This window comes from Puntigrus tetrazona, chromosome 1 (genome assembly GCF_018831695.1).
Source record: "Puntigrus tetrazona isolate hp1 chromosome 1, ASM1883169v1, whole genome shotgun sequence".
Lineage (NCBI taxonomy): Eukaryota > Metazoa > Chordata > Actinopteri > Cypriniformes > Cyprinidae > Puntigrus > Puntigrus tetrazona.
In genome coordinates, this window is record NC_056699.1 from 12,159,333 (window position 1) to 12,184,678 (window position 25,346).

Genomic DNA, 25,346 nt, shown 5'->3' on the forward strand with positions numbered 1-25,346 from the left:
TAAGGGATGAAAATAGAACAAAATCTATATAATAGCTATAACAGAACATTTCATTTTTTCAGACGCGTACACACACGCACACACACACACACACACACACACACACACACACACACACACACACACACACACACACACACACAGGTTTTAGTCAAAATTAATAATTCATTCTCTCACTCTCAAAACGTGATTAACAGAACTCCTCAGTTCTGTTTATTTCTTGAAGCTATATTTTTATTTTATTTTTCTTCTGATTTCAATTTCAATGCAACATTCTGTATGTAAAAGTCAGTTCAACTTTCACTCTCACGAATAATAAAAAAATTTTCAACATTCAAAATTGTGCCCGACAAAAACGCAACCCATATCACATCACACTTGAAAACGAGGCTCAGGACAGTTGTTCTAATTTGATTAACGTTGTCTTGTTTTCCGTGTCTGTCAAGGGTCAAGCAGGTCAATCCACTGATTGACTATGTAACAAATAATAATTAGGTATGTGGCGTAGCAACAGAAGAACTGAACCTAACACAACAGGTGTGTGCAGAGAATCAGCGTGTGTTTCCTGGAATTACTGTGTGTGATTGTGTGGGAATAATGGGGCTTTCCAGTTATCTGAGAGGTGGCTGATAAAAGGCTTTTACTGGCAGACAAAAAGAGTGTAATCATCATCATGATTAAAAAGAGGAAGGTGCTCAGAGAGAGGAGAGAGAGAGAGAGAGAGAGAGAGGGAGAAGAGAGGAGAGAAATGAGGAAAGCAGAGAGGTTGTTTTCATCTCAAACTGTTGTTTATAGAGGTGACTTTGTGTGTGTGTGTGTGTGTGTGTGTGTGTGTGTGTGTGTGTGTGTGTGTGTGTGTGTGTGTGTGTGTGTGTGTTGTACAGATCAATGTAACTCATCCACTTAAATCTCCTGATCCATTCATCAATACGAACTAATGAAACAACCAGACACAGACAGACACAAATAGAGAGGTGGGGGAGAAAAAGAAAACGAGAAAGAACGACAGAATGAAGAAAAGGAGTTCATGTTACACTTGCATAAAACCTCTCGTATTTAAAGTTACAATCACAACTGTATCGCAGTTGCTGCATTCGGATCGACAGCACGATAAGTGCGATAGTTTTTATACAAGTGTTTAATAAACAACTTCACACTGAGTAACTTACATTTTAGGGCAGTTGCTTTGTTTATTTTTGTTCAGAAGGCGAAACGAGTCCCAGACCAATCCGACAGCCATGACTCCAAACAACTCACAGCACTGGCGATTCATTCCTGAACGAGTCGTTTGTGTTAAATGACTCGGAGGGGTGAGCGATTCAGTGACTCGTCAGTGATTCAATGTCACCTGACACCACCTAGTGGCGTAACAATATCACTGACTATAGAAAGTCACAAATAAGCAAACTAACAAAAAACCCACAATGCTGCCAAAGAAAGTGATACAAACAGTAGTGGTTGAAATAGACCGAAATGTATAAATCCAAAAGTATTCATTAATCTTTAATATATAGTAGTTATGGCCCTGCATTATTTTAATAACGCAAAAAAACAATGTGACTTCTAAAATGGTCCGCTGGCTCCAATCTAGCTATCAAAAGAGACCTATTAGTGCTGAGGGAAAATCCAATTAAAATCACAATGTTATCTCCAAGCAATTACCCAGAAAGAATGAGGGGGAAAGAGAAAGGAAGAATCCTCGAGCCAATACGACAACAGAACAAACACAATCCAATCAATGCAGCTAAATAAACCGAGCCACACAAACACACGGAAAGATGAGGCTCGGAATTCAGATTCCTCTCCAGACCACACTCATCTGAATTTTAGGGCACAAATACAAAATTAGACAATTAGACAATCTTTTCTGAGTCCTTTTGGACTGGCGTTGATGTTAAAGAGTGTGCTGCCATCTGGTGGTAGTTCACTGATATTACAGACACATGTTAGCAGACATCTGGACAACGTGCAGAAAAATAAGATCAAGGATTGCCAACTTTGCTAAGGCTGGAATTTTCTGAAGGCCTGTGGCTCTCCAAAAGTTGTCCAAATGATTCATTTTGAATCTGAATCTTTAGAAGCCTTCATCAGGCTATTTACACAAGTATTTTCTTGTGCTTCACAATAATAATAGACGTGATCTAATACTAAAGAAAAGTATATTTATAAATTAACATTAAGATTAATCCTATGAGTAATTTGTTCTCATTAGAGTCCTGTGGCATTATTTATAGAATCTATCTGTATCTACTTTTTTGATACCAGTAGTTTTGATATCACTAATTTAATGCAATTACCTAAATATTAAAATAATAATAAACGCCAACTTGAGACATCCATAAAGGCCTCTTTCACTTTCAATATTAAATATAATATTACAATATCAATTTTAAAATACTTATGATTTGTATATCATAAATAATTTATATATATGTGTGTGTGTGTGTGTGTGTGTGTATAGAAAGAGAGAGAATAAATGAGACCATACATTTAATTGACCTGACATGAGTTTAATCACTGTTGAGAGTGAAGAGTCCTTCTTCATCATTAGGCTGATGATATAACAGGTGAATAAATCATGTTTCACATTGTCATACGTCATAGTTCTCATAGATCATCTAGAGTGGAATCAACAGGAACTTGGCACATACAGAAATACTCACATGAGTCAGAACACAGTCACATGACCTGTGCTGTGTAACACACAGACCAATAAATGCACACACACGTCACAGTTCACACACTCTTACTGCTGACGTTAAAGCATTATTGTAGCATTAGTTGGTGTGTGTGTGTGAACATGGTCGTGTATAAGCATATATGCAGACGAGTGTGTGTGTGTGTGTGTGTGTGTGTGTGTGTGTGTGTAACTGGACAGAAAGGGACGGCTTCAGGTCAGTTAAATTTCATTTTTAACATAAAGGTTCAAGTTCTTTAAACTTAATATCAAATAAAATATAATAATTTGAAAAAACAAAAACAAAAAAAAAACAATTATCTACAGAAACATCATGTGCAACAATGTACATTTTGGTTCTAAGGCAATAATTGTTCCTCCACAACACTAGTGCTGTCAATGCTGTGAGTATTTTGTTCTTTCTGTGTAGATGAGCAACATTATTTCAACGCTGCCTCTCCATTGCGCCGGCGCATTCACTGAATGGCTGGAGCATTGCCTTGTGGGACCTGTCGTGTTTTTGAGACACTGAATAGCACCGTAGGAATTCCCTTCAACAGCGACTTTGCTTTTTTTTTCCAAGCAGGGAAAACTTGTCATTGGGAATATAGCAACAGAGAACATCTCCTCGCACTGTGAGTTTTTTCAGCTTCATTGGTACTGCTCACGGGTTCGTTTCCACGATTGAAGAACACACGGTTCATACAGTCTTTCTGTGTTAAGTGCATATAAAGCGCACAGGGTTAAGGTGGTTGTAGTCGCTTGTCACAGCTGTAACAGACATCTTATGCAAGGCTTTATCACATTATGTTCATTGTTCACTTCTTCTGGAAGAGTGAGAAAACCACTAGATTCTTCCGCAGAGAATATTCTATCAGTTCCCTCTGTCAAACAACTTAGTTTCTGCAACTCAGGAGGCCCAGATGGAATCTGCAGGCTTTCTGACATTTTAGAGAAACGATAGAAACCCGCAGAAAATACTGTGTGAAATGGAAACTTACTGATAGCTGAAAGCATTATCAAATAATGCAAAGTGTGAACACACAAGGCATGGGTAACTCTGTGGAGTAAAAGTAACAGCAATGCAGATTCCTTGTGGGCCTCTTCACAAATAAAGCGCAAGACACTGGGTCTCATTCACTTGAAACTGCAGGGATTATATTGAATTTGTGAGCACAGAATTGTTTCTTAAGCACATGAATTTGTTCTTAACCCAGCATTTTTAAACGAGTTATTTGCATAAAGCACATTAAATTCATCTTCATCCACACAGCCTTTTCTTTACTCTCTTTTGTCACTTAAAAGCATGTGGAGAAAGATCCTAGAGCAAGTGTGCCATCCTCAAAACCATTTCAATCACGATCGACACCCAGCTGTACATATATGGTTATACAAAGAACCTCTCGACTTGATAATGCTGCTTTTCATGATATGTGCTGAAATCTGTTTAAGATCGAACATCTATTCATAACGTTTCAACACGATTATAAGGCCACCCAGAGCATGTGATAAATCTTAGTGTGAAGGTTTGCGTTTCACGCACAGATTCGTGCGCGTGCATGTTTTGTGTTTAGTGAATAAGACCCACTGTTGTGTCGCTTTTTTCAAATTGTTTTCATCACAGCGTAAACAATGGGCTACATTTATGTAAGGAAGCTTACCGTTAAATAGGGCTACATATTTACTTTTGCACTTCCGAGAATGGGTTTTGCCATAAAGCTAACAGAATAAATGTAAAATTACAACCACATACATTTAAAAACATTTGAATGAGTTCAGGCTGGTATTTGAAGGCCTCTCTCTCTCAAACACACACATCCACATACACACATAGTTTAGTTGAGGTACAGTGTGGTGTGGCATCAGCAGCCAAACTGTCCGAGCTGTCCAGTGCGCACACACACACACACAATATCAGTTCCTTGTTGTCTTATTGTCGTTGTCTCTTTTTCAGTGTGCAACTCTATATATAACTGGAATCTGTAGAGCCAACAGAAGTTTCTATGTATGTTTTTATTCTTCCAGGGGTTGATTTTCTACACTGGTCCAGTCAGAAGAGCGCAGGATACCACTCCGGTGGGCGGAGCTATCCTACACATAAGAGCAGCTGATTGGTGTTTAGGGTCAATACGACAGCACTTCCGTAGTGGCTGAACATTAAGAGGCAAATCCAATGCAGGAAACACATCGCCACAGGGTTTCTGATTGATATTAATCAATCTTAATAGTTCTCTGGAGTCTGTTTCTCCTTGCAACATTTTATCCCTGTATTCAGTCTCTCTGGAGTCTCTTTCACCTCTTGGGGAGATGTTACTTGCGTGTGTGTAGCGCCTCCTGAAACTTTGTGCTAGTGTAGCGGATATGGAAGCCTTTCTTACTGATTGTGTCATCAGAGTGGAAATGAATCAACACGGCATCGCCGGCAGAGTAAAGCTCCTCACGAGGCTAAACAGAGAGAGAGAGCGAGAGGGGTCAGGTTTATGATAGAAGAAAATCCTTAACAGTATCAGACACGGACACACTGCTCATACCCCAGATCCACAAAAGCGTCCGAGCTTGTGGGCTCCAGTGTCGTAGCCATCGTAAAGTTCAATGTAGTCGTACCCGCAGTCAGCCTCCTCCTCTACCTCAAATGTGGTGAAGGTGAGCTCGATGCCGTAACCCGACTCTGCCGTTATGAGCCACTCACAATCGGTGTGGCCGGGGTAGTTATTATCCCCAAACTGAGCATGAGAATACAGGTTCTTCTGCCGTGCTTCTGCTTTCAGCCTACCGCCACATTCTACGCACAAAGACACATACTGTTGACCATCACTGATTTACTAAAAATCTGTTCGCTTAAACTAATGTTACTGGTAGTAATAGCTGACAAAAAATATATATCCTCTCTTCTCAGTTGACTGTAATGAGCAACAATAACCAGGGTGGGCGTAGTTTAGCTACAAGTCAAATAAGACAAGGCGACACTTTAGGGACTCAACATGCAACGCAGTAATGATCCACTAGAGGGGTCTATTCAACCGTCAGCATGGCATCTGCATTGCTTCTGTAACACTTGAATTACACCTGATCCGATACATGCAAATAATACACTTTAATAGCCTTGTAAATATATAGAAAGAATGTATAAATATACAGAAACCGAAAAGACAGGGTAGTTACCGGTGGAATGAGTGGCCTGAAAGCCTTTTCTCTGCACTGAGGCGTCAGAGATGAAGCGCAGGTACATCTTGTTTCCCGTGGAAATGAGCGGTTCTGGAATCTTACTGCCACACAGACGGCTCAGGATAGGAGTCTTGTCTGAGTCGCCGTCAAAGGCCTCCAGGTGATCATATGCGCATTCTTGGTGCTGCTCAATCTCGAACTCATTAAAAGACTAGAGATACAAAGGCACAACAGAGGAAAAAATATTAGGAGTTACTGTTAAGTTACTGACATTAATTCTAGCCAATCAACTGTAGGAAAAGGAGATCTCTCTTCTTTGACCTCCTCAGATAAACGTTGGACGCATCTGACATATTTAAGAAACAGAAAAACCATGATTGGCTGTGATTGTGACAAGCCAATTTTCATTGCAGTGGCTATTAAAATCTACAGTTAAAAGAGACAACTTTTATAGAGGCCTTCTTTGTTTCATGTACATTAGCAGGACTAAATAAAAAGCGGTTTACATAAACTGAATAACTGTTTTAAATGCAATACAATACTGAAACAAAATCTTTGAAAATCATAATAAAAAAAAATAGTTAATTAATACTTTTAATTAGCATAGACGCAAATAAATTGATCAAAAGTGACAGGAAAAGACTTGCATTGTTGCAAAAATAAAAGGTTCTTCACATTTTTTTACAAACAATATTAAGCAGTACAAATGCACTTAGCAAATTTGGAATGCATATTTAATAAATAAGCAAGAATCAGGATGTGTGAATTCTGTATCCACTGTAGAGCTTTCTGTGGAAATAAGTTCCTTGTGGGACAAAACCAAAAATTAAGGGCGTTGCCAAGATAGCCACTGAGTGAACTGGCTTGCCTTGTTCACAAAACCTCAAACTGGGTTGTGTTAGAGCATCTGCAAAGCCCTGAACTGCCACACGAGTTTAAATGACATGTTTTAAAGTTGTACCTTTAGTGTTTACAACATTATCATTATGTAAAAAGCCAGCTGTTACGGCAGAGAGAGAACAATAAAAGCATGAGCGTGGCGATAAAGTTACTCTACAAAAGTAAAATGAGTGCTTCAAACGTTAATGCCAAAATGATATATTAATTCTAATGGAATCAATCCCCAAAACACATCTACCTCACCCAAACAAACAATAAAATTCTCCTTTTTTTGACTTCGCTTGCTTTCTGACAAGGGCCATTTAGAATGAGGTCTTAACAGAGGACTCAGAAGTCAGATCCAGATAGCAGTGGGAGACACTTGTGAGGTCACCCTCTAAACCCCTGCCATGGCTGTCTGCTAACTTGTTTTTTAATAGGTTCAAATTTGTTATGTATATGAGCAAACAGGCACTGCTCAAGCTTTATCAATGCACTTCACTCAGTGTCTTGCTTTTTCTTGTATCTTCTTCATGTTTGTGAGACATAGTTTTAAAGGAGAGAGGGGTTTGGATGCATGCGTAAATGTGTGTTTGTTAGCTTGAGAGGAGATTATACGTGTGTTTATGTGAGATTATCTGCCTTTAAACAGGAGAGTAGGATTACATGTGTGTTTGTGTCTGCTCGTGTGCTGCTTGTTTGAAGTGTGTGTAAAGTTTAAGGAGATGTTTGTGTGTAATGTAAACTTTCTTTAACAAAACTTTTCTATAAAGACTCACAATCTTGACGCGGTGACCTGGGGTTGCGGTGATGTCCCATGTGCACTCCTTCCTGCTGGGGTATTTGTCAGGCCAGTTTGGACTGCTGATCGTTCCACTTGTGCTGTGAATCTTGTGCTCACACTCAGCTGATAAACAAGCATGGGGTGAAGAGGGTAAAGATCGTTAGAAATAGTAATGCAGCACAATAATAACACGTGAGTGGTACAGTTTAGATAACAGGGACTTATGAGTACATCCAGGAAAATGTTCATTTTTGCTTTTTGAGACATTTTATGTAAAGGTAATATAACACAAAATATAGTGTAATAAAAGTTAGACGAAAATAATAAAACTAGCTAGATTTATGATGCTAATAACTGTGGAAACGTCATCGCAATCTGTGATAAGGATCCACTGTAGGTCACAATGCTGACACGTCTGTCCAAATGAAGAGTAGCAACTCATACTTTGAACTTTGCCCCGGTTGTGAGGTGTGCACCTCACTGAAAGACCATTACAGAATGCTTAACCTTTTGGTGTGTTTACCTGGGCTGATGAGTTTACCTGAGACTCACCTTTCTAATAAGCTAGAGTAGTTCTCTTTGATAAAAGACTAGCTTCCTTTAACGTATCCTCAGTTGTCTTACTAGAAAATGTTCAAAATATTCTTTTCGAATTTATGGCCAAATGTGTGTTTGCAGGTGTGTGTACTGTATGTGTGTGTGTGTGTGTGTGTGTGTGTGTGTGTGTGTGTGTGTGTGTGTGTGTGTGCGTGCGTTCAAAATGCCAAGTGATTACAGCTAGATCCATGCTGTCAGTAAACCTGCTATGACCCTGAGAAACCAGGTTAGACAAACATTTTCACCAAAACCCTGCTGAGTGTGTATGCATGTGAGAATGGGTGTGCAACTTTCTTGCTAAGTGTTATCTAATATGAATGACTGAGAACAATCTGACCTGCTGTTGCTTTCCACATAAAGAACAGACCAAAGTCTGAGACCACTATGGGAAAATGCTTGTATTTTGCATTAAGCATTATATTAATTGTGAAAAGCAGAATTGATTCATGTGCAAGACTTTATTTGATTGAGCACAGTTGTCTTTAAACATGTAGTTTTTTATGTAACTTATTAATTTAATTTATCTTCAATTAATTAATTATTACTTTTACACGGTTTTTATTGTATAGCGTTTTATTTTTATGCACCATTTTATTATAATTATTTTTATTATTTGTTTTTTCCTTGCCTTATGTTTTAATGACAGTATAGGTGAAACTATATGAACTCTACAAGTTTGTGTTTACCCTGATCTTATCCAGCATGATATAAGAATGTTCCAGGATCATGTGCTTTAATAGTAGCATTTGTTCCACATGGTCAACTGCACAAATTTGCTTATATGATTAGTGGCCTAGATCTTCTGAACTGTAAATAATATTTCTTGACTTTATATCATTGTTTTATTTTATTTTTTATTGTTTTTATTTAATTACATTTTAAAATGTGTATTTATTTCCAGGTTTGAATTTTCAATGTTGTATCAGACTTTCAGGCCTCACTGTATCACGTACAGTATTGCCGCTATCACAATACACACGCACACACAAACACACATGAGCGCTAAGTCTGGTTAAGCCTCTATTCTTCACTCTCAAATTCAGGTCAGTGTGCATTAGTGAACAAAGGTATTTTCAGTGTTCTGCCTCTGGTGTTCACACATACACACGTTTCTCAGATACTATGACTGCTTCAAATGCTATTGGTTTTACAGTATGTGTTTGAATGTGAATACTTAAGGTGACTTGAATAGCGTTATTTGTGTGTGTTTTTAGGTCATATATCCTCTAAGTGTGTTATATCAGCCCATAGGCTATCTGTGTTGCTCCCCCTCTCTTTACTTTCACTGGCCTACTCATTTTACTGTACCATCATTTAAGGCACAAAACACCAGACAGATTACTGGCACTCTTGTATAAATACACTAGTAATACAGGCAACTAGTAAAATTGGTCTATTGTTTGTTACTACAGAGAGACTTTTACACATCTTGCGCGCACACATGTACATGCACAAAGGAAAATGAAAACAGAAGCAGGTTTAAGACTTTGAAGCTTTGTGAAACTCCAGATGTTTAAAATCAGAATCAGCGAGCTAGTCTTGAAGAGACAGTAAAGACTGAGTGAGTGTGTTATGTGTGTGTGTGTGTGTGTGTGTGTGTATTCCAGGATGCCGCTGGTTTAACTCCTTGACCCTGACTCTGGAGCTTAAAGGGTAATATCTCTATCCTCCTCTCCTCAGGTCTAGCTGTTTTTCTTTTCAAAGAGAAACACACACACTGCTTTAAAGTTTCCAAAGCCCACAAAAATGTTAAAAGGCCTGCAGGGCAGAGCTGCACTGGAGGTTGACAGTGCTTGTATGAAAGGCAAGGTTTAGTGGGAGACACTGTTTAACTATAACAGACCATCTAAATGCTTCAACATGTGCAGAGATCTGTAGGACAACTGTTTTACGGTTTACTTTAACGCTTTACGTTCAGTCACCTCATTCATTGTATCACAAATGCAGCTTTAACTAACAAGACCACAAAGACAGTTTTATCATAAACATTTGACTAAATGTTTTTCAAATTTAGTCTGTTTTCCTTTTATCTGACCTCACTTTGACTCTATAAATGGGGTTGTTTTTTTGCTTGTATGCCTTTAAGATCCCTGTGTAAACGGCCTCTTTGGACGTGAATTGGTCAACTATGCACTATAGGTTTGTTATTGGCTCCATTGTATATAATACCGGCTCTATTCTTCATAACAAAATTTAGTCTAAGCCTGCATTAAATTGTGACAAGTATACATTGAAATCTTAAGGTCTGATTGAAATTCAGCACAAAAATGACATTACTCTGCATCTTAAATGCTGAGAAGAAAGTTGCATTAGATTTTTTTGTTGTTGCTGTTGTTGTTTGTGGGTTTTTGCTGTTCCTCAGCAGAATGTAGTATAAATCAACATGCTTACACATGCTAGAAGTGCCACCACCAGATGACTACCCTCACTTATCCTTTTCTAGCCACTATTAGTCTTTTGCGAGTACCTGTACATACCTTCCTTGCAGTCATGTTTGTTCTCATGCAGAATAAAGCCGTTGCGGCACTGGCACACGTAGCTGCCAATGGTGTTGATACACTCATGCTGGCATCCCCCATTATCCTTTGAACATTCATCTTTATCTGTAACAAAAAAAGAAGAAAGCAATGAACGGTTAGGTCATCTGAAACAGAAGGAAGATATAAGATTCGACTAAATCCTTTCATTGAATTTTGAAATATGCTTAAGAGATGTTAATGTGCTCTTCGATGTAATAAAAAATTCTTACATCTGGAGTCAGATTTTGTTTTTGTTCGATTTAATTTTTTCTGTTAAGTGCAATTACAGCGAGTGATTGAGGTCACATGCCTGTATCAGTTCATTAGCCAAAAAAAGAAGGCGGAAAATCTTGAAAAGAACAGTGAGAAAAGACGAAAAATGATTCAAAGATTTCTTTTTTTTATCTGTGATATTTCACCATAAAAACCTGCATCTTCTTCTGCAACCAGCCACAATCCATTTAACCACATGCTAAATAAACTGAAACAGATAAATAGCCAATTTAAATAAAGCCATTGGAATTGGCATTTATAGCACACCTTCATTTTATGTAAATTAGGCTCATTATAGATGCATTTATTATAGATGTACCATTATCTGATTTGTATAATTCCTGCAGTTAATTAGACAACAAAAACACTCTTGCAAATAACTCAAGATTTCATTTGACACAACTGCCCCCTTTTCCCCTTTAAAAACAAAGAAGGCAGGAGGAAATCATACTGTATAATGTTGGGAGAAGCGCTAAATAATTAAGAAAAAGTTATGAAATATTTAGTCTGTGTGCTTGATAAGTGTGAATTGTCATTTAATGGTTTAAAGTTCAGAAGCAGTCAAACGACTCCTTATAATGTTGTTGTTTTTTTTTCATTGCGCATCTGTACGCCTCCAGTGTCCCATGAGTCAGAAGCCTCATGAAAGCTGTTATTTCCATGTAAGTCTCAGGTTTAGCTAATTATCACACTTCAACCACTGCTCAAAACCAGCATATTTATCATACAAACCCAATGAATGACAGATGGAGAGAGTTAAAGAGACCCAAGTCTTTGTGGGTCACCACACATTTTTCATAATTAATGCTGTTTTCAAAGCATGTATTTAACGATATCCCACTGTTAGTGTGAAGATGTTACGTTGAAGAGCACCCTATTCTTATAATGAACTGCCACAGCTGAAGAGAAGAATTAAATGTATCCTTTTAAAAATCAACCCTACTCCAAAAAAATTATTGTAAAAGTCCAGCGTATCAAAACCTTGCTTTCTTACTGTGCATATACAAGAAATGAATCAGCTCTTTCACTGTTTCCAGTTCAGTGCTCTTATTCGGCTCAGTACACATTCATACAGATTAGGAGTGTGTGGGAGAGCTCTGGGGACCTCCCTAAGTCTTCCGGCACCGGGCCAGCAAAAATCCAACCTCAGGGACTTCCAGACAATGAGAGAGTGACGCTATTATAACTCATTGACAGTTGAGCTTATTCTTTCTCTCACCCAGATACAGCGTTACTCATTCACCATGCGTGTGTGTGCTAAATGTTCATTTGATCGTTTCATTTATGCAGGACAGATACACCCAGAAGATCCAAATATAAACAGATGAATCATGAAACTGCTGATCCTGCTTGTGCTTCAGCTTAAGCACTATAAGATCCTTGTGATCAAAAAAACTAGCTATCAAGGAAAATGTTTGCGTCTTTCGGGTTTACACTGATTAGATTAACTGATATGTCTTTGAATACGTGGGTTTCTGGAAAGATGCTGTGCTGTTATGAGGACAAAAGCACCTTTATATTTCAAATGTAATATTAATCCTATTATTATTCAAAATAATACATGAAATGTTGCTATCCCCTTGTCAAAGAGATGATTTAGTTTTAATTGCAGTCGTGTTGTTTATCTGGTTCATCTTCTGAAATCAGAAAATCTTTTTCTCTTTGTACCTTTGCCAACCTATTTGAGTCTTTTCATATTTTCTGCATCTCATGGGTGTGAGATTATGAAATAATAATAAAAAAAGGGATTCACTGTATGGGGGAGGCAACTGATGTGCTTGTTTCATGATGTTAACTGGAATATTTACTTTGGATCTATTATCAGCATATATTAAAAACATACACAAACTAATATATCTTTTCATTTCTCTTGTAGAGTCTATAACGCATGACATTATAATACTGTTATATGAATCTTCTACATATATCACATTGTTAGCTCTTTAGACAAAACTGAATCATGTTAAGAGTAGAATAAAAATGGTTGCAAATAATACTTAACCATTTGCAATCTTATTATCATGCAAGTTCAACAAATGGGACATTTGTTGCCACAGAGACAGAGCCCAGTTTCCAAGAAGATGAATGGATTCGTAAAGGCACCTTAGATGTGAGGGCAAATCCATTGCAAAAAAAAATCGATCAGGGGAGAGAAGGCTGTACCTGAAACGCGCCTTGACATGACCTGCTGGCCAATCAAATCTGGCACATCATTATCAACGTCCTGGCAGGACAAAAATATAAAGAGGTGCTCTTTGCAGTGAGCAGGCCTGTCTGTGGAAGAGAATGCCCTGATTCACACACATTTAAAGTTTCAGTGCACTTTTCATTTTACAAATTACACAGTCAACGAGTTTACAAACACTTCCAGATGTTATTTAACCCAAAACATCTATGTTTCACATTTACAAGTGACAATCACACAACCAGACAGATTAAAATCATAACTGTGCTTAAATCCAGATTCCTGTGTTTAGATTAACGTCTTTGTAGGGCCTGAATATTTCTGACCAAACCCACAGAACTTCTCATTACATAGTCGCGTGAGAAAGAAAGGGGGTGTTTCACCTCTGTAAATGTTTGAAAAGCTTTTTGAAATTTCCATTATGAAATTCATATATACAAATGAATTTGGGTGGAGGTGTCAAAACATAACTAAAGACCTCCAAATCTCCATTTCAAATGAAAAGCGCTGGCACGGTGGTCTTACCGGAGAAGAAATGAGCCTTGAAGCCTTTCTTGGAGACTGTGTTGTCAGATTTGAACTCGATTCGCATATTGTTGTACTGGGAGGTGATAACCTCAGGAACCTCCGTACCACAGTATTTCCCATGAAGCTTCGAGTCAGATGACAAACCGCTCCGCAATTCAACATAGTCATACTTGCACACCTGCACAAATAAAATATGTTAAACATCCATCTTTCTGTCTTTCCATTTCTTTCCAACAGTAACTCTCCCAAAATTTTACATGCACACACAGATTCTCACCTCGTTTCCCTCTAGTTCAAAGGTTTCAAACTGCATGGAGATGCGGTACTGAGTGGGAGCCACCACTTGCCACACACAGTTCTTATTAGGAGGGTATTCCTTAGGCCAACCGGGGGTAGTAATTGTGCCGTTCAACTTAGTCAGCAAGCCACCACATGCAGCTGAAAGAGAAAAAGAATGGGAACCATTATTATTTATTCAGCTTTTTCTCTTGTCATCTTAATTTCAGTTACTTTTTTTGTAAATTTGCATGTCATATTATTTGTTTTTTGTTTTATGTTATTTAATTTAGTTAGTGCTGGTTATGTATCTACATAATGTTTAAAATTTTTAACTACGTTTTGGTTATAGTTATTTTAGTCACAATAAACTATATTGAAATAAGAAATGCTGCCTTGGAAACTATATATATATTAGGGCTGTCAATCAATTAAAATATTTCATCTTTTAATCTTACAACTATAAAAACACAAAATTCTATGGCAGTATACAGACTAATAAGCATTCAAATAAAACCCCATCTTACTTTATTAACAACAGAAATCATATGGTTTCTGGGCAGAGCGAGTGTCGACTAAGTGCTGTTTGTTCTTGTTGTTTTCCTGTTGACTGCGGATGTTTTCCTGAACCATTCAATATGGCTTGAGTATCCGCTGAGCATGATTGAGTCAGGCAGACGGAAGCACCTGTGTGCAGTGTATTCACACACAAACATTCTCTTACCTTCACAGCTCTTCTTGTCAGGGGCCAGTTCGTATCCAGGATCACAGGCACATTTGAAGCTTCCTAATGTGTTAACACATCTCTGTTCGCAGCCCCCATTATCTGGCTTCAGACATTCATCTTCCTCTGTTTTAATAACACAGACACAGAGTAACATCAGATGAATGGGCGAGAGCCAACTCATCAGCATCTGATAGCACTATTTTGTTACGTGTGTGTATACCTTTGAAGAAGTTGGCAGCAAAGCCTGCTTTATTAACCGTCCCATCAGAGACAAATTTCATCCAGAGGGTGTTAGAGGTGGAACGGATATCTTCAGGTTTATCATAGCCACAGAATCGACCAATTAGAGGGCTGTTCTCAGTTAGTCCATCTCTAACTTCTAGGTAGTCATATGCACAGCTGTCGTGCCTCTCGATCTGCACAAACACAGGCACAATACAATACGTGTTAATGGCATTAGCATGTCTATGGCACCTTAGGTGTTAGTTCATAGGAAACAATCCAATAAAAACAGGATCTCAGGCGTCTCTGTGTATATTATATGCCAGGCTCTCAGGTCTGGTACACGTCCTGCTCTTTATAGACTGCATGCGTGCAAAAGAAAGTGTGAATATGTGTATGCAAAGGCAGAGAGCGTGTTTTCATTCGCTCTGAACAATTCAACACCTTTGACCTACTGACACACACAATGGCCTGCATACATACTTACGGTATGACTTAAGACAAATAATCAAACGTGCCTTTCTTTTGGCCTCACGTACCTGCAATCTTGTAGGAAATTCAAGCTGACAAAGATGTGTGTTTATATAGGCATGTATATCATAAACATTAACATATGTTTAACTTTATACAGCGCACACATAAATAGCTACAAAAAGGAAGGAGGAAGGCTAAAGTGAAAACAGAACTTAACTGGAAATAAATAAAGAGAACACAGCCAAAAGAGAGGAGACAACCTCACCTCAAAAACCTGAAAGCTCAAGCCCACGCTGTAGCCCTCGGACACTGTGATCCTCCACACACATTCCTTAGATGGACGATAGTCATCTGGATAATTTGGAGACTGGATCTGCCCAGAGTCCTTACTGATCTCCCCTCCACATATTGCTGCCAGACACATAGTAAAGAAAGAGGGAGAATTAGGCTAATAATAAACAGGGCAACTTTTTTAGAGCAATGATCCTTTTCACACTGTGAATGGGTAACAATCTCTATCTGGATATTTTAGATCGGTTGTTGATCCCTGTGTTTCACCTGGTTGCCCACTGACAACAACATTTGCAAAAGCTGCCCAGTGTATCATCAGCATATGACTTTTACTCTGTCATTAACAATATTTATGCAATTTTTCAATGCATGTCTTAAAACCATAGTATTTATTAAAATAATATTGAATTATAATTGATTAAATCCACATTGTGCTGCTTATGCTGGTTTTCACCCACCATAAATCAGAAAATTAGTTTTTTTACATTCTGCAAAAAGACCAGGTGTTATGGGTACAAACTTTCCCTACATGCCTACACTTACATACTTAGTGTGATTCACTGTCCACATTATTTTTTATCAAAATTTCTATGGAGATTGCAATAATTTTATCTTTTGTTATCTTTTGGCCAAGATGACCATATAGTGAAAATCTTATATTGTGACAGCCCTAACACACACACACACACACACCTTCATAAACTGCAGCGAATCCCTTTCCAACCCAGTTGCTGCTACTGCGGAATTCAATCCACATCCGGCTGTCGGTAGAGACTAACACTTCTGGAATTTTATCACCACAAAATCGACCTGCACGAATACACACACACACACAATAAATAAAATTGCCCCATAAGCATGCATTATAATGGTAATACATATTATTGCTTAATATATTCCATATTATTCCTAGTGAGAGTCCACCAGCATATATGTACCCAGCAATGGTGCTTTCCTCCAGTATCCGTCACGAACCTCAATGTAATCATACCAGCACAAGCTGCTCTTGTAGAGGTCCATAGTGGTGAAGTTTAACACTATCTGTAACGGTCAGCACACATGCAGCTGTCATATACATCAAACTTCACACATTAGATCAGCGTTTCTTTATCTACAACCTCACAGTCAAGACAATTACAGGAAGAAACAGATTAAAAATTGCAGATACAAATAAATGTGGAACAGTTCAGTACAATGCATCTTTGTAAAGTTACACAATTAATACACAGAAGTGTCTTACCTTCTCCCCAGGTGTGACGGAGATCCTCCATACACAGTGTGTATATGATGGGTATCCATTAGGATATCCTGGAGATGAGAAATTCCCCACCGAGTCCTGCAGTGTTTCACCACACGCTGGATAGAGACCAACACAATAACATAATTAATGAGTGTATGTAAAAAATTCCATTTATGCGTGATAGTAACCTCTTTGAAAGATTCAGTGCATGATTTGCAAACTGATTATTTGACAAATTCATTCAAAGAACCAACTCAACAGTCAACAGTCATGCAGCCGGGAAAACAACAGAATGGAAAGATGTTCACTTCTCGGCTAAAAATTATTGCGTCGTAGCACCGTATAGTCAGCAGTGGCTGAGCGCCACCGCTAAATAGCAGTGCAGGAAACAGATACACACACACACAATGAAATAACAAAGACCTATTGACTGTTCTAATGAGATCTCAGGAGCCAAAGAGTACAGGATAGGAGAGCAGATTCCCTGTTCAAGAGAAGCCAAATCATCTGCTAACATTTGCCAAATGTTCCTCCCAATTAGCGATGTAGCGGTTGGCCAAACATTTGTCTTAGAGGCCTCTATTTTTCATCACGGCACATTGGACAGTGATTGCTTTAGAGGTGCTTTTGGGTGTCAGTTTCTAGGAAATATAAAGAAGTATTCACAAGTCACACAACAATCCGATGCAGAGTTGTGCGGCAGTTATCTTTGACTTGGGTGGAGAGAGTCACCCCTATTTCAGACTAATCTTTGACTCACAACCTGTATGTAGCAACAGAGACAGGAACTCTGGACTTACAACAGCAGTTCACAAAATTTGCACTGAAAATTACATGATTTTTTTTATTTATAAATAATTTATCCTGTCAATTTAGTTTTGTTTTTTGCCTAAAACATAAAAGCAGATGTTAGACATGATATCCAAACTGCATTTTCCATACAAAGACAGTAAATTGTGATTTATATAGTCAGGAACCAAAAATGACCAAATAAGTAATTTGGGTTACTTTTATAAAACTTTTAATATCCTTTTGTCTTTGATCATTTTCTCTCCGCCTACCTTAAGGGGAAAAGCAGACCTTTTTATGTGCTTCACAGAAAAATTGCTGGAGCCTACAAAGTCTGGGTACACTACTCCTTTTTGGCAAAATGTCCAACAGACGTGGGCTTTCGGTCCACAAATTTTGTCACAGACAGTGAATATTGTGGAAGAGAGAGTGCTTTGTCTTTGTATGTGAAGTAGGCCATGCGTCACACATTTACACACACACACACACCCTTACTAGTACTGCATAAACTCAAAACAATACAGCAGTAAAATAACACACTTATATGCCACTCACATGGACACACACACATAAGCAGTAGAGCGAGAGGGTCTTATCATGCTCTTTGTCCCCTAAAATGTCAGGGTGGCCCTCTTTTCTTCCCTGAGTGAAAAGCACATCCATCCATCCATCCATCCACTGACCCATTTGTCCTATGTAGGGTTGCGATTTAGTGTCTCCAATGCATCTACTCCAAATGTCTTTGGATTTTGGGAGAAAACAGAACATTCGGGGGGAACCCAAGCCAACATGGAAAGAACATTTAAACTACACACAGGAAGGTCTTCTGGTTCAGCTGGGACTTAAACCAGGGATCTTTTTGCTGTAAGGTGACAGTCCTACCCACTGAGCCACTGTAAGAAGCTCACGAGCTTCATAAAACTGAGAAAAACAAATGATCTCATGCAAGCTGACACTATATTGGCTAGAAACAATTATCTGCACATAAAGTGAGGTCATCTTCCTGTAGTTAACACCCTTGGTTTCCTTCATTTAAATTTTCCCTCTCTCTCTTATACACACTCACACACACACACTTTGGTCCTACCTGGACATCTGTATAGCTTCTTGGCTTGGGATATATCTCCTTTGCTGAGTCTAGTTCTCTGACCAATGGCAGGCCTGATGCCATTCTCATCACGAGAGGGAAGAATTGTGTCCAGAAACATTCCTCTATGAAAGAAAAAAGACAAAAAGGAGAACATATATATATTTGTAGAGAAAGTTCTGAATGAAATTACTGGGTGTGAAATGTGACACACTTACCTGGAGAAAGTGTTTCTGGCATAATGCATGATGCTGTCAAAATCATATGGCTCACCAAGAGAGTTTACATCCCCTGGTTCCATTTTAATGAAGTTATACTCCTGACCTGAGTGTGCACAAATACACTCATTAAAACAGACAGGCTATTTTTACAAAGCAAGCATATAGAATTGATTTACTAATAGCTCTTACTCTCGAATTGTCCTGTTCATACAACAGCAGCTCAAATATTATCTGCATGAACAAATAACGTCTTATAATTTCTGTCTTTTCTTAAAGTTCACGATTTTACCATGGTTTTTCACTCACTGACAGATTTTGATAAATCACTGACAAATACTCGAAATCAGAGGATCAGGGAATGATCAAAGATGCGATCTGAGGCAATCGACAATGCGTCACAGACGCCCATTAATTATTTGTCATGATAAATATCTGGAATCACAATCCTGCTATGTGAAAGGTGTTCTGACTGAAACGTACATCGGTGATAACCTACAGTCAATGAGAGAGCAAGATACAGGGCAGCAGGAAGTTCAGGGTGGAATTATATGAATAGTTTATGGCCCAGTGTTGCCAGGTTGTTTTTTATGTCAACACATTTCGTTTTGAAAACCTGGCAAACCTGGATCAGGCAGTGTTGTCTGCGATTTTTCCTTTTGGGAAGTCATGAAGTGTGTAACCTGATGCATCGTGTATTCTACCCCAGACGGTCATGCAGTGTGAAAACAGTGACCTGACCTTTTTGAAAACCACGCCATATGAACTCGGCATAACTCATGAAAATGTAGGGAAAACAATTGCCTATTGGTTATCAATGATGTTCATTAAAAATGTTTGGCACAATGCTGTATTTATGAATCAAGACTGAATCCATATTCTACAGCTGTGTAAATGCACTAATATTGAACCAGACGTGCAAAGACTTGCAGTACCTGGCTGAATGTTGTCCCGAATGATGGTCACATGATCGTCACGGTCAGGTCGTGTGTGCTCATGCCAAAAGCCTATTACATGTCCAAGTTCGTGAACCACAATGCCAAACTTGTCACAGTTCTTCCCAATGGATATTGCCTGGGGACCATTGCCACGACGACCGACGTAAGAGCAGCACCTTGAGAACCAATAAATAAAATGTTAAAAGTCTGTAATTACTAAAACATCAGCATCTTGTTGGCTCACCCCACTCTTGATTAACTCACCTTTTGATTATATCACAGAAGTGTCAATATTTGTAATGAGGGGGTAATGGGCAGTGAGCTGAACTACTGTTTAGCTGTTTGGGGTAACATAGTTTAGTGTGGGGTGAACAGGGGACAGTGTGAAATGATGAGAGCTGATTAACAGTAATTAGGGTGACTTGGGGTTAGCTTTCAGATTTTTCCCTAACAACAAATAAGCACACAATGTTCACGTGCAATAAATCTCAGGAGAGACAAAGATGAAAGAGAAAGAAACAGGTGGGTCCCAAAATAAGTGCCAAAAGACAGTTCTGCTTAAGAACCCAGATTTTAAGTCGGCCACTTTCACATCAAATTTGTTTTTTGTTTTTTTCCTTGCTGTCCATGACCCTCAGAACAGACATGTGGCCTATTTGTAGCATTCATGACTCACACTTCTAAAGTATTGATGCAATATTGTGAGAAAAACATGATTGTGCGGCAAAGCACTATTCAAGTTGGACAGTGTTGTGTGTGTGTGTTGCATTAATCAGGTGAGAATATTTGGCACATTAAGGTGAATTGTTTCACTAGCTGGTGTTTGTATAAGCCCGCAAATCCGATTATTATTAACAGAAATATTGCCAGCAGCCTCACAAATCTGCTGACTCTAAAGTTTGTGCTCTGGTCAGCTATGTTTCCATATGCAGATCGCTTATTGTATTTGATGCGCTGCTCGTTTTGATTTTCTCAGTTGTTTTTTTGAATAACAATAGCATGTAACAATAGGGCCAAAGTAAGGTCAAACCTGTGAAGTCAGAGTTCGAGGAATCCAGGTGGAATCTCAATAGTCCACCATTAAGCATGTCTCAGACACTCACAGACCCACAAACAAAGCAGTAATCTCGATTCCACTCGCTCACTATTTATAACTTGGATTAGAACACCTTAATCCCTCATTTCATAGACATTGATAGTGAGACACACATGAACAGAGAGATATACAAACAAATAAAAGGATAGACTCAAAATAAAACACATGCACCAATCTACATCATAAAAAGAAAGAATAGCATTAAGCCAAAAGAAAAATTTCCTGTAAAGCTGCTTTGGAACCTTTTGTATTATAAATTCAGTTGAACTGAAATGAATTAGTAACAGATATCCTTATAATTAATGCATACTTGTGCAAAAGAATCAGACAACCAGATACTTTCTCACAATACTAACATACACACATGGACCCAAGCTATGTGCCAAATGTTTAAAAAGCACAGAGAGTCGAGTAGAAGGTAACACTGCAAGCATGCATTGGTCTGTCAGCAGGTTTACATCTGAGTGACGTCTGCTGATTATGACAGATATGACCGCACTGAGATGGATAATATTATGTAATACTCTCCCTACCTCTCTCCCCTCCACTCTAATCTAGCCCTGTCCTTCTGTCAATGGTCATTCTGCCTATTTCTCTGTAATCTGTCTGGATCTGACTCATTATTTCACCTCACCTTCCATCAGCATCATTCCCACAGAAATATTTAACATCCTCAGTTTCCTCTTCATTCCAGTTTTAATAACATTCATGAACTGATAAAACTTTTATTAGAAATTAAAAACCTCCTTATCAGGTGTTGTGTCGTACTGAACAATGTTATATGTGATCAAATAATCAATTAAAAGCCAAGTTTTCAGATACGAACAATCACTAACAATGTTTATCTAGACTTATGTGATTTCCGTCTTCCCTTCTTCCTCTCTCTTCCTTGTTAACACACTGTTAGGATTCCATTCCCAAGAACAATGGGCGGTTTGCTCACCGTGGTAACAGGGAAGGAAGGAAAGCCAAACCGACTGTAGTCATCTCAGTCGATTCTCGCTCCCTCAATCTCGCATACATACATACCTTTGTTTTATACACACTTCACAGGATACACTCGTAACAATGAAAGCTGGGTATCTGAGTGTGTTCCTTAATGACCACAGTGTTTCATTCAACCTTTCTTACCTCCAATGCATCTAAACTACTAATGGAGGCCAGAGATAGAGAATCTCTAATTTAGATTTAGCCAACGCTGAAGCGTGTAATGTATTTTATAATCATTCACAATAAGATCTATAACATGCATTTAGAAAATAGATAAGATTAATATTTATTTCATGCTGGCTTCAATTCAATGATTCCATTTTCATATATTGTAAATGTAAACTGATTCATTATAACTTCTGATCAATAAACAAATGTATATAGTGGAGTCAAGACGGTACTAAGTTTAATTACTTGGGATGTAAACTCCAACGCCAACTTTAAGGACCATTACTGAGTAGCTTGGTGTCAGAAGCACAAGTGTTGTGATGGATGAAACAGTATCAACGAGCGCATTGCTATTCTAAAATGTTATGTAATTAAAGAGAACACACAAACACAAACCCGCAGGGTCTGTAGGTGAAGACGATGTAGCTCTCTCGTCAGTTTTCTCGATGAAGGTCACACATGTCTGTTTCTCCCAGTGTCTCATTGCTTGTTTTAACATGGCCCTCTGACTTCCTGAAAAACACATGCAGAAATTGTTATGTGTAATTCTCACACATTCATATACTGATATTAAGCACACAGACACTCTGGTGCCCTTACCAGTGAAGTTGCCTCCTATGACGTAAGGGATGACGCCACCTGGCCAGATCTTCTCAGCTCGGGATGTGGCAGCACGTGGCACTCGAGACTTCACACCTCTGCCGCTGTTTACACTCTTCCCTCCAGCTTTGGAGCTCGACACATCTTTACTGCTGTTCACTGGCCACGACTCTACACAGAAAAAGTAGAATGATAGAAAACATCTTATGGAGGAGGCATTAAATGTTACAAGAATGCATTTTTGCATTCTTCCATTTCATTTGTACTTTTCTCTTTTCTCGTTTTTGAGAGCCTTTTGGGAGAGTATGCACGCATACATATGCACAATAACCAATTGTAATTAACGTTGATGATTTTGCTTCACATTTTTACAAACACAGGTTCTTCATTCCTCAAACTGAATCAAAATGCAAACACCATTTGGGTTACTTGAAGCTTTGCTAATAGTGCTGTGGAGTTAACAGCACTTTAAGAAAAAAAGCTTAAAAATAATCCAGTGTTTTGAACTTACCAAAACCTAACCGTCGTATTCTGTCCAGCAACAGATATAATGAACCTCTCTTCTTACTGGTATCATGCTCTCCTAGACCACCTGAGAGCGAGAAACATACAAAGAAGTTATTTTGAGAATGCTGTGAAAGGGATATTTTAATTTTATTAGAACACTGTGTTTTTGTTACGTTTGAGTAAACTTTCCTTAAAGGGACAGTTCACCCAAAAATGAAAATTCCCATTAACTGCTCCAAACCAGTAAGACCTTCCTTCATCCTGTTCAGAACACAAATGAATTTATTACTGATGAAATCTGAGAGCTCTCTGACCATGCATAGACAGCAATGTGACTTATATGTGGCTTTATTAAACTGTGGTTGAACCACTGATGTTACAGACTATTTTGTCAATGTCTTTACTGCATTTCTGAACCTGGGAACATTTCAGTTATGTTGCTGTCTATGCAAGGTCAGAGAGCTCTCATATTTAATCAAAAATATCTTCTTTTTTGTTCCGAAGATGAACAAAGGTCTACGAGTTTGAAGTGATGTGAGAGTGAGTAATTAATGACAGAATTAAATTTTTTTGAGTAAACTATCCCTTTAAATCAAGTTTAACTGGTGTCATTTTAATGTTACAAGAACACAGCCAGTGAGTCAAGAAACTTTCATCACCGGCTCTATGCCATTATCACACCTATTTCATCTGTCCTCACTTCTTCTCATTCCCCCATTCGCCTCTTCTCCCTCATTCGACATCTCACCTACTCTTGTCTTTCATTCCCAGGGTTCTCACTGTACATCTCTATTCACACATGTCAATTCCTCTACTATATTACTTTTGCACTTACACTGACTCTCTCTTTCTCTGGAATTTCTCTGATGGGGACAGGAAAATGAGGAACAAACAATACTCTGAATCCGAGACACAGGAAAAGTCTGAGCTTTGGGCTTGATGCACGCGCACACACATCTCATGCACATAACAGTGTCAGGTATACAGTACAAGTGTGTGCTGTTGTCTCCATAACAGTGTCCTGATGAATCTGGAAATATCCAAGAGAGACCTGTCCTGACTGGTTTGAACACGCATCAGTTCTCTTGCTATTCCTGGTCCTGATGCAGCTTGCCCTTCTGCCCCGGTGGCATATCCTGTAACAACCCCAGGCAGAACGGAAACACAAAGCTGAATCCTTATCGTCTTTTTGGCCTCACTTCCATCTTTGTGATGCAAAGGTGATGTTGCTGACAATGCTGCTACCCGGCAAGGTAAAGTTCTCTTACTTGGCTGCTAGTCTGCGAGTAGCCATTACTCATAGCAGCGGTTGTATCCTGTTTTAGACACTGAGAGTTTACCTGAACAATGTGGCACTGGGAAATACACACGCACGCACATTTTGACTTCGGTCAGTTTAGATATCAGCGTGGAAGGATTTTGTTAACAATGTTTATTCTAACTCACAAAGAAACAAACATTTGCACACACACATATGCTTGTGCACTTTTCCCACTGCATAAGGAGTAAAAGACAAAGACCTTGCTATGCAAACACACACACACACAGTTGTTTGCTGATGGTGCAGCGGAGTCGAGACAGGAGCATTTATCAAGTCTAATCACCTGAAGCTATAAACTCCCAATATCCCCACGCATTCTTCAACTTCAATACAACTTTAATACGTTTAAATCATCCACAGCACACAACAGTCATGGACATTCATTGCATCCTTACGACAACTCAGCATTTCAGACTGATCAAGACTGAGATCAATTATCTTAACTACAAAATCCACAGAGACTACTGTATGTGTGTGTGCGTTTCTGTGTGTCACCCTGCAGTCGAAACTGCGCAGAGGCCAGCACTAGATCGGAGCATTTAACGCCTAGAGGAAGGTCTGACTTCAAACATGACATCGGGACGAAAAAAGCACATGGCCAGCTTCAAGGACTGAGCGAAACAGAAGCTCAAACCTTGAACCTCACTGTAGAAAGAGTCATTGTTGTTGTTCTGCACCAGAAACAACCCTCAACCCTCAGCAGCTGCCGACTGCAGCTTTAACCTCGTCTGCTGCACATCTGCTACTGAACTCAGCTGAAAAAACATGTGCATTAAAACCTCAAACCAAACTGAG

The 25,346-nt window shown here is 38.7% G+C and overlaps 1 protein-coding gene across 1 annotated transcript in view; it reads right to left on the bottom strand.

Moving 5' to 3' along the window:
- Nucleotides 1-2,504: 2,504 nt before the first annotated feature.
- Nucleotides 2,505-25,346, bottom strand: part of tll1 (tolloid-like 1) — a 33,847-nt gene continuing 11,005 nt past the window's right edge. Inside the window, 20 exon segments of the mRNA XM_043249903.1 lie at nucleotides 2,505-5,122; nucleotides 5,209-5,459; nucleotides 5,840-6,053; nucleotides 7,501-7,628; nucleotides 10,580-10,705; nucleotides 13,605-13,785; nucleotides 13,885-14,045; nucleotides 14,608-14,733; nucleotides 14,831-15,026; nucleotides 15,572-15,717; nucleotides 16,291-16,407; nucleotides 16,536-16,638; nucleotides 16,838-16,953; nucleotides 18,714-18,838; nucleotides 18,932-19,037; nucleotides 19,867-20,045; nucleotides 22,520-22,556; nucleotides 22,559-22,636; nucleotides 22,724-22,894; nucleotides 23,235-23,315. Of these exon segments, the coding sequence (XP_043105838.1) occupies nucleotides 4,988-5,122; nucleotides 5,209-5,459; nucleotides 5,840-6,053; nucleotides 7,501-7,628; nucleotides 10,580-10,705; nucleotides 13,605-13,785; nucleotides 13,885-14,045; nucleotides 14,608-14,733; nucleotides 14,831-15,026; nucleotides 15,572-15,717; nucleotides 16,291-16,407; nucleotides 16,536-16,638; nucleotides 16,838-16,953; nucleotides 18,714-18,838; nucleotides 18,932-19,037; nucleotides 19,867-20,045; nucleotides 22,520-22,556; nucleotides 22,559-22,636; nucleotides 22,724-22,894; nucleotides 23,235-23,315 (2,777 nt within the window). The 3' untranslated portion in view covers nucleotides 2,505-4,987.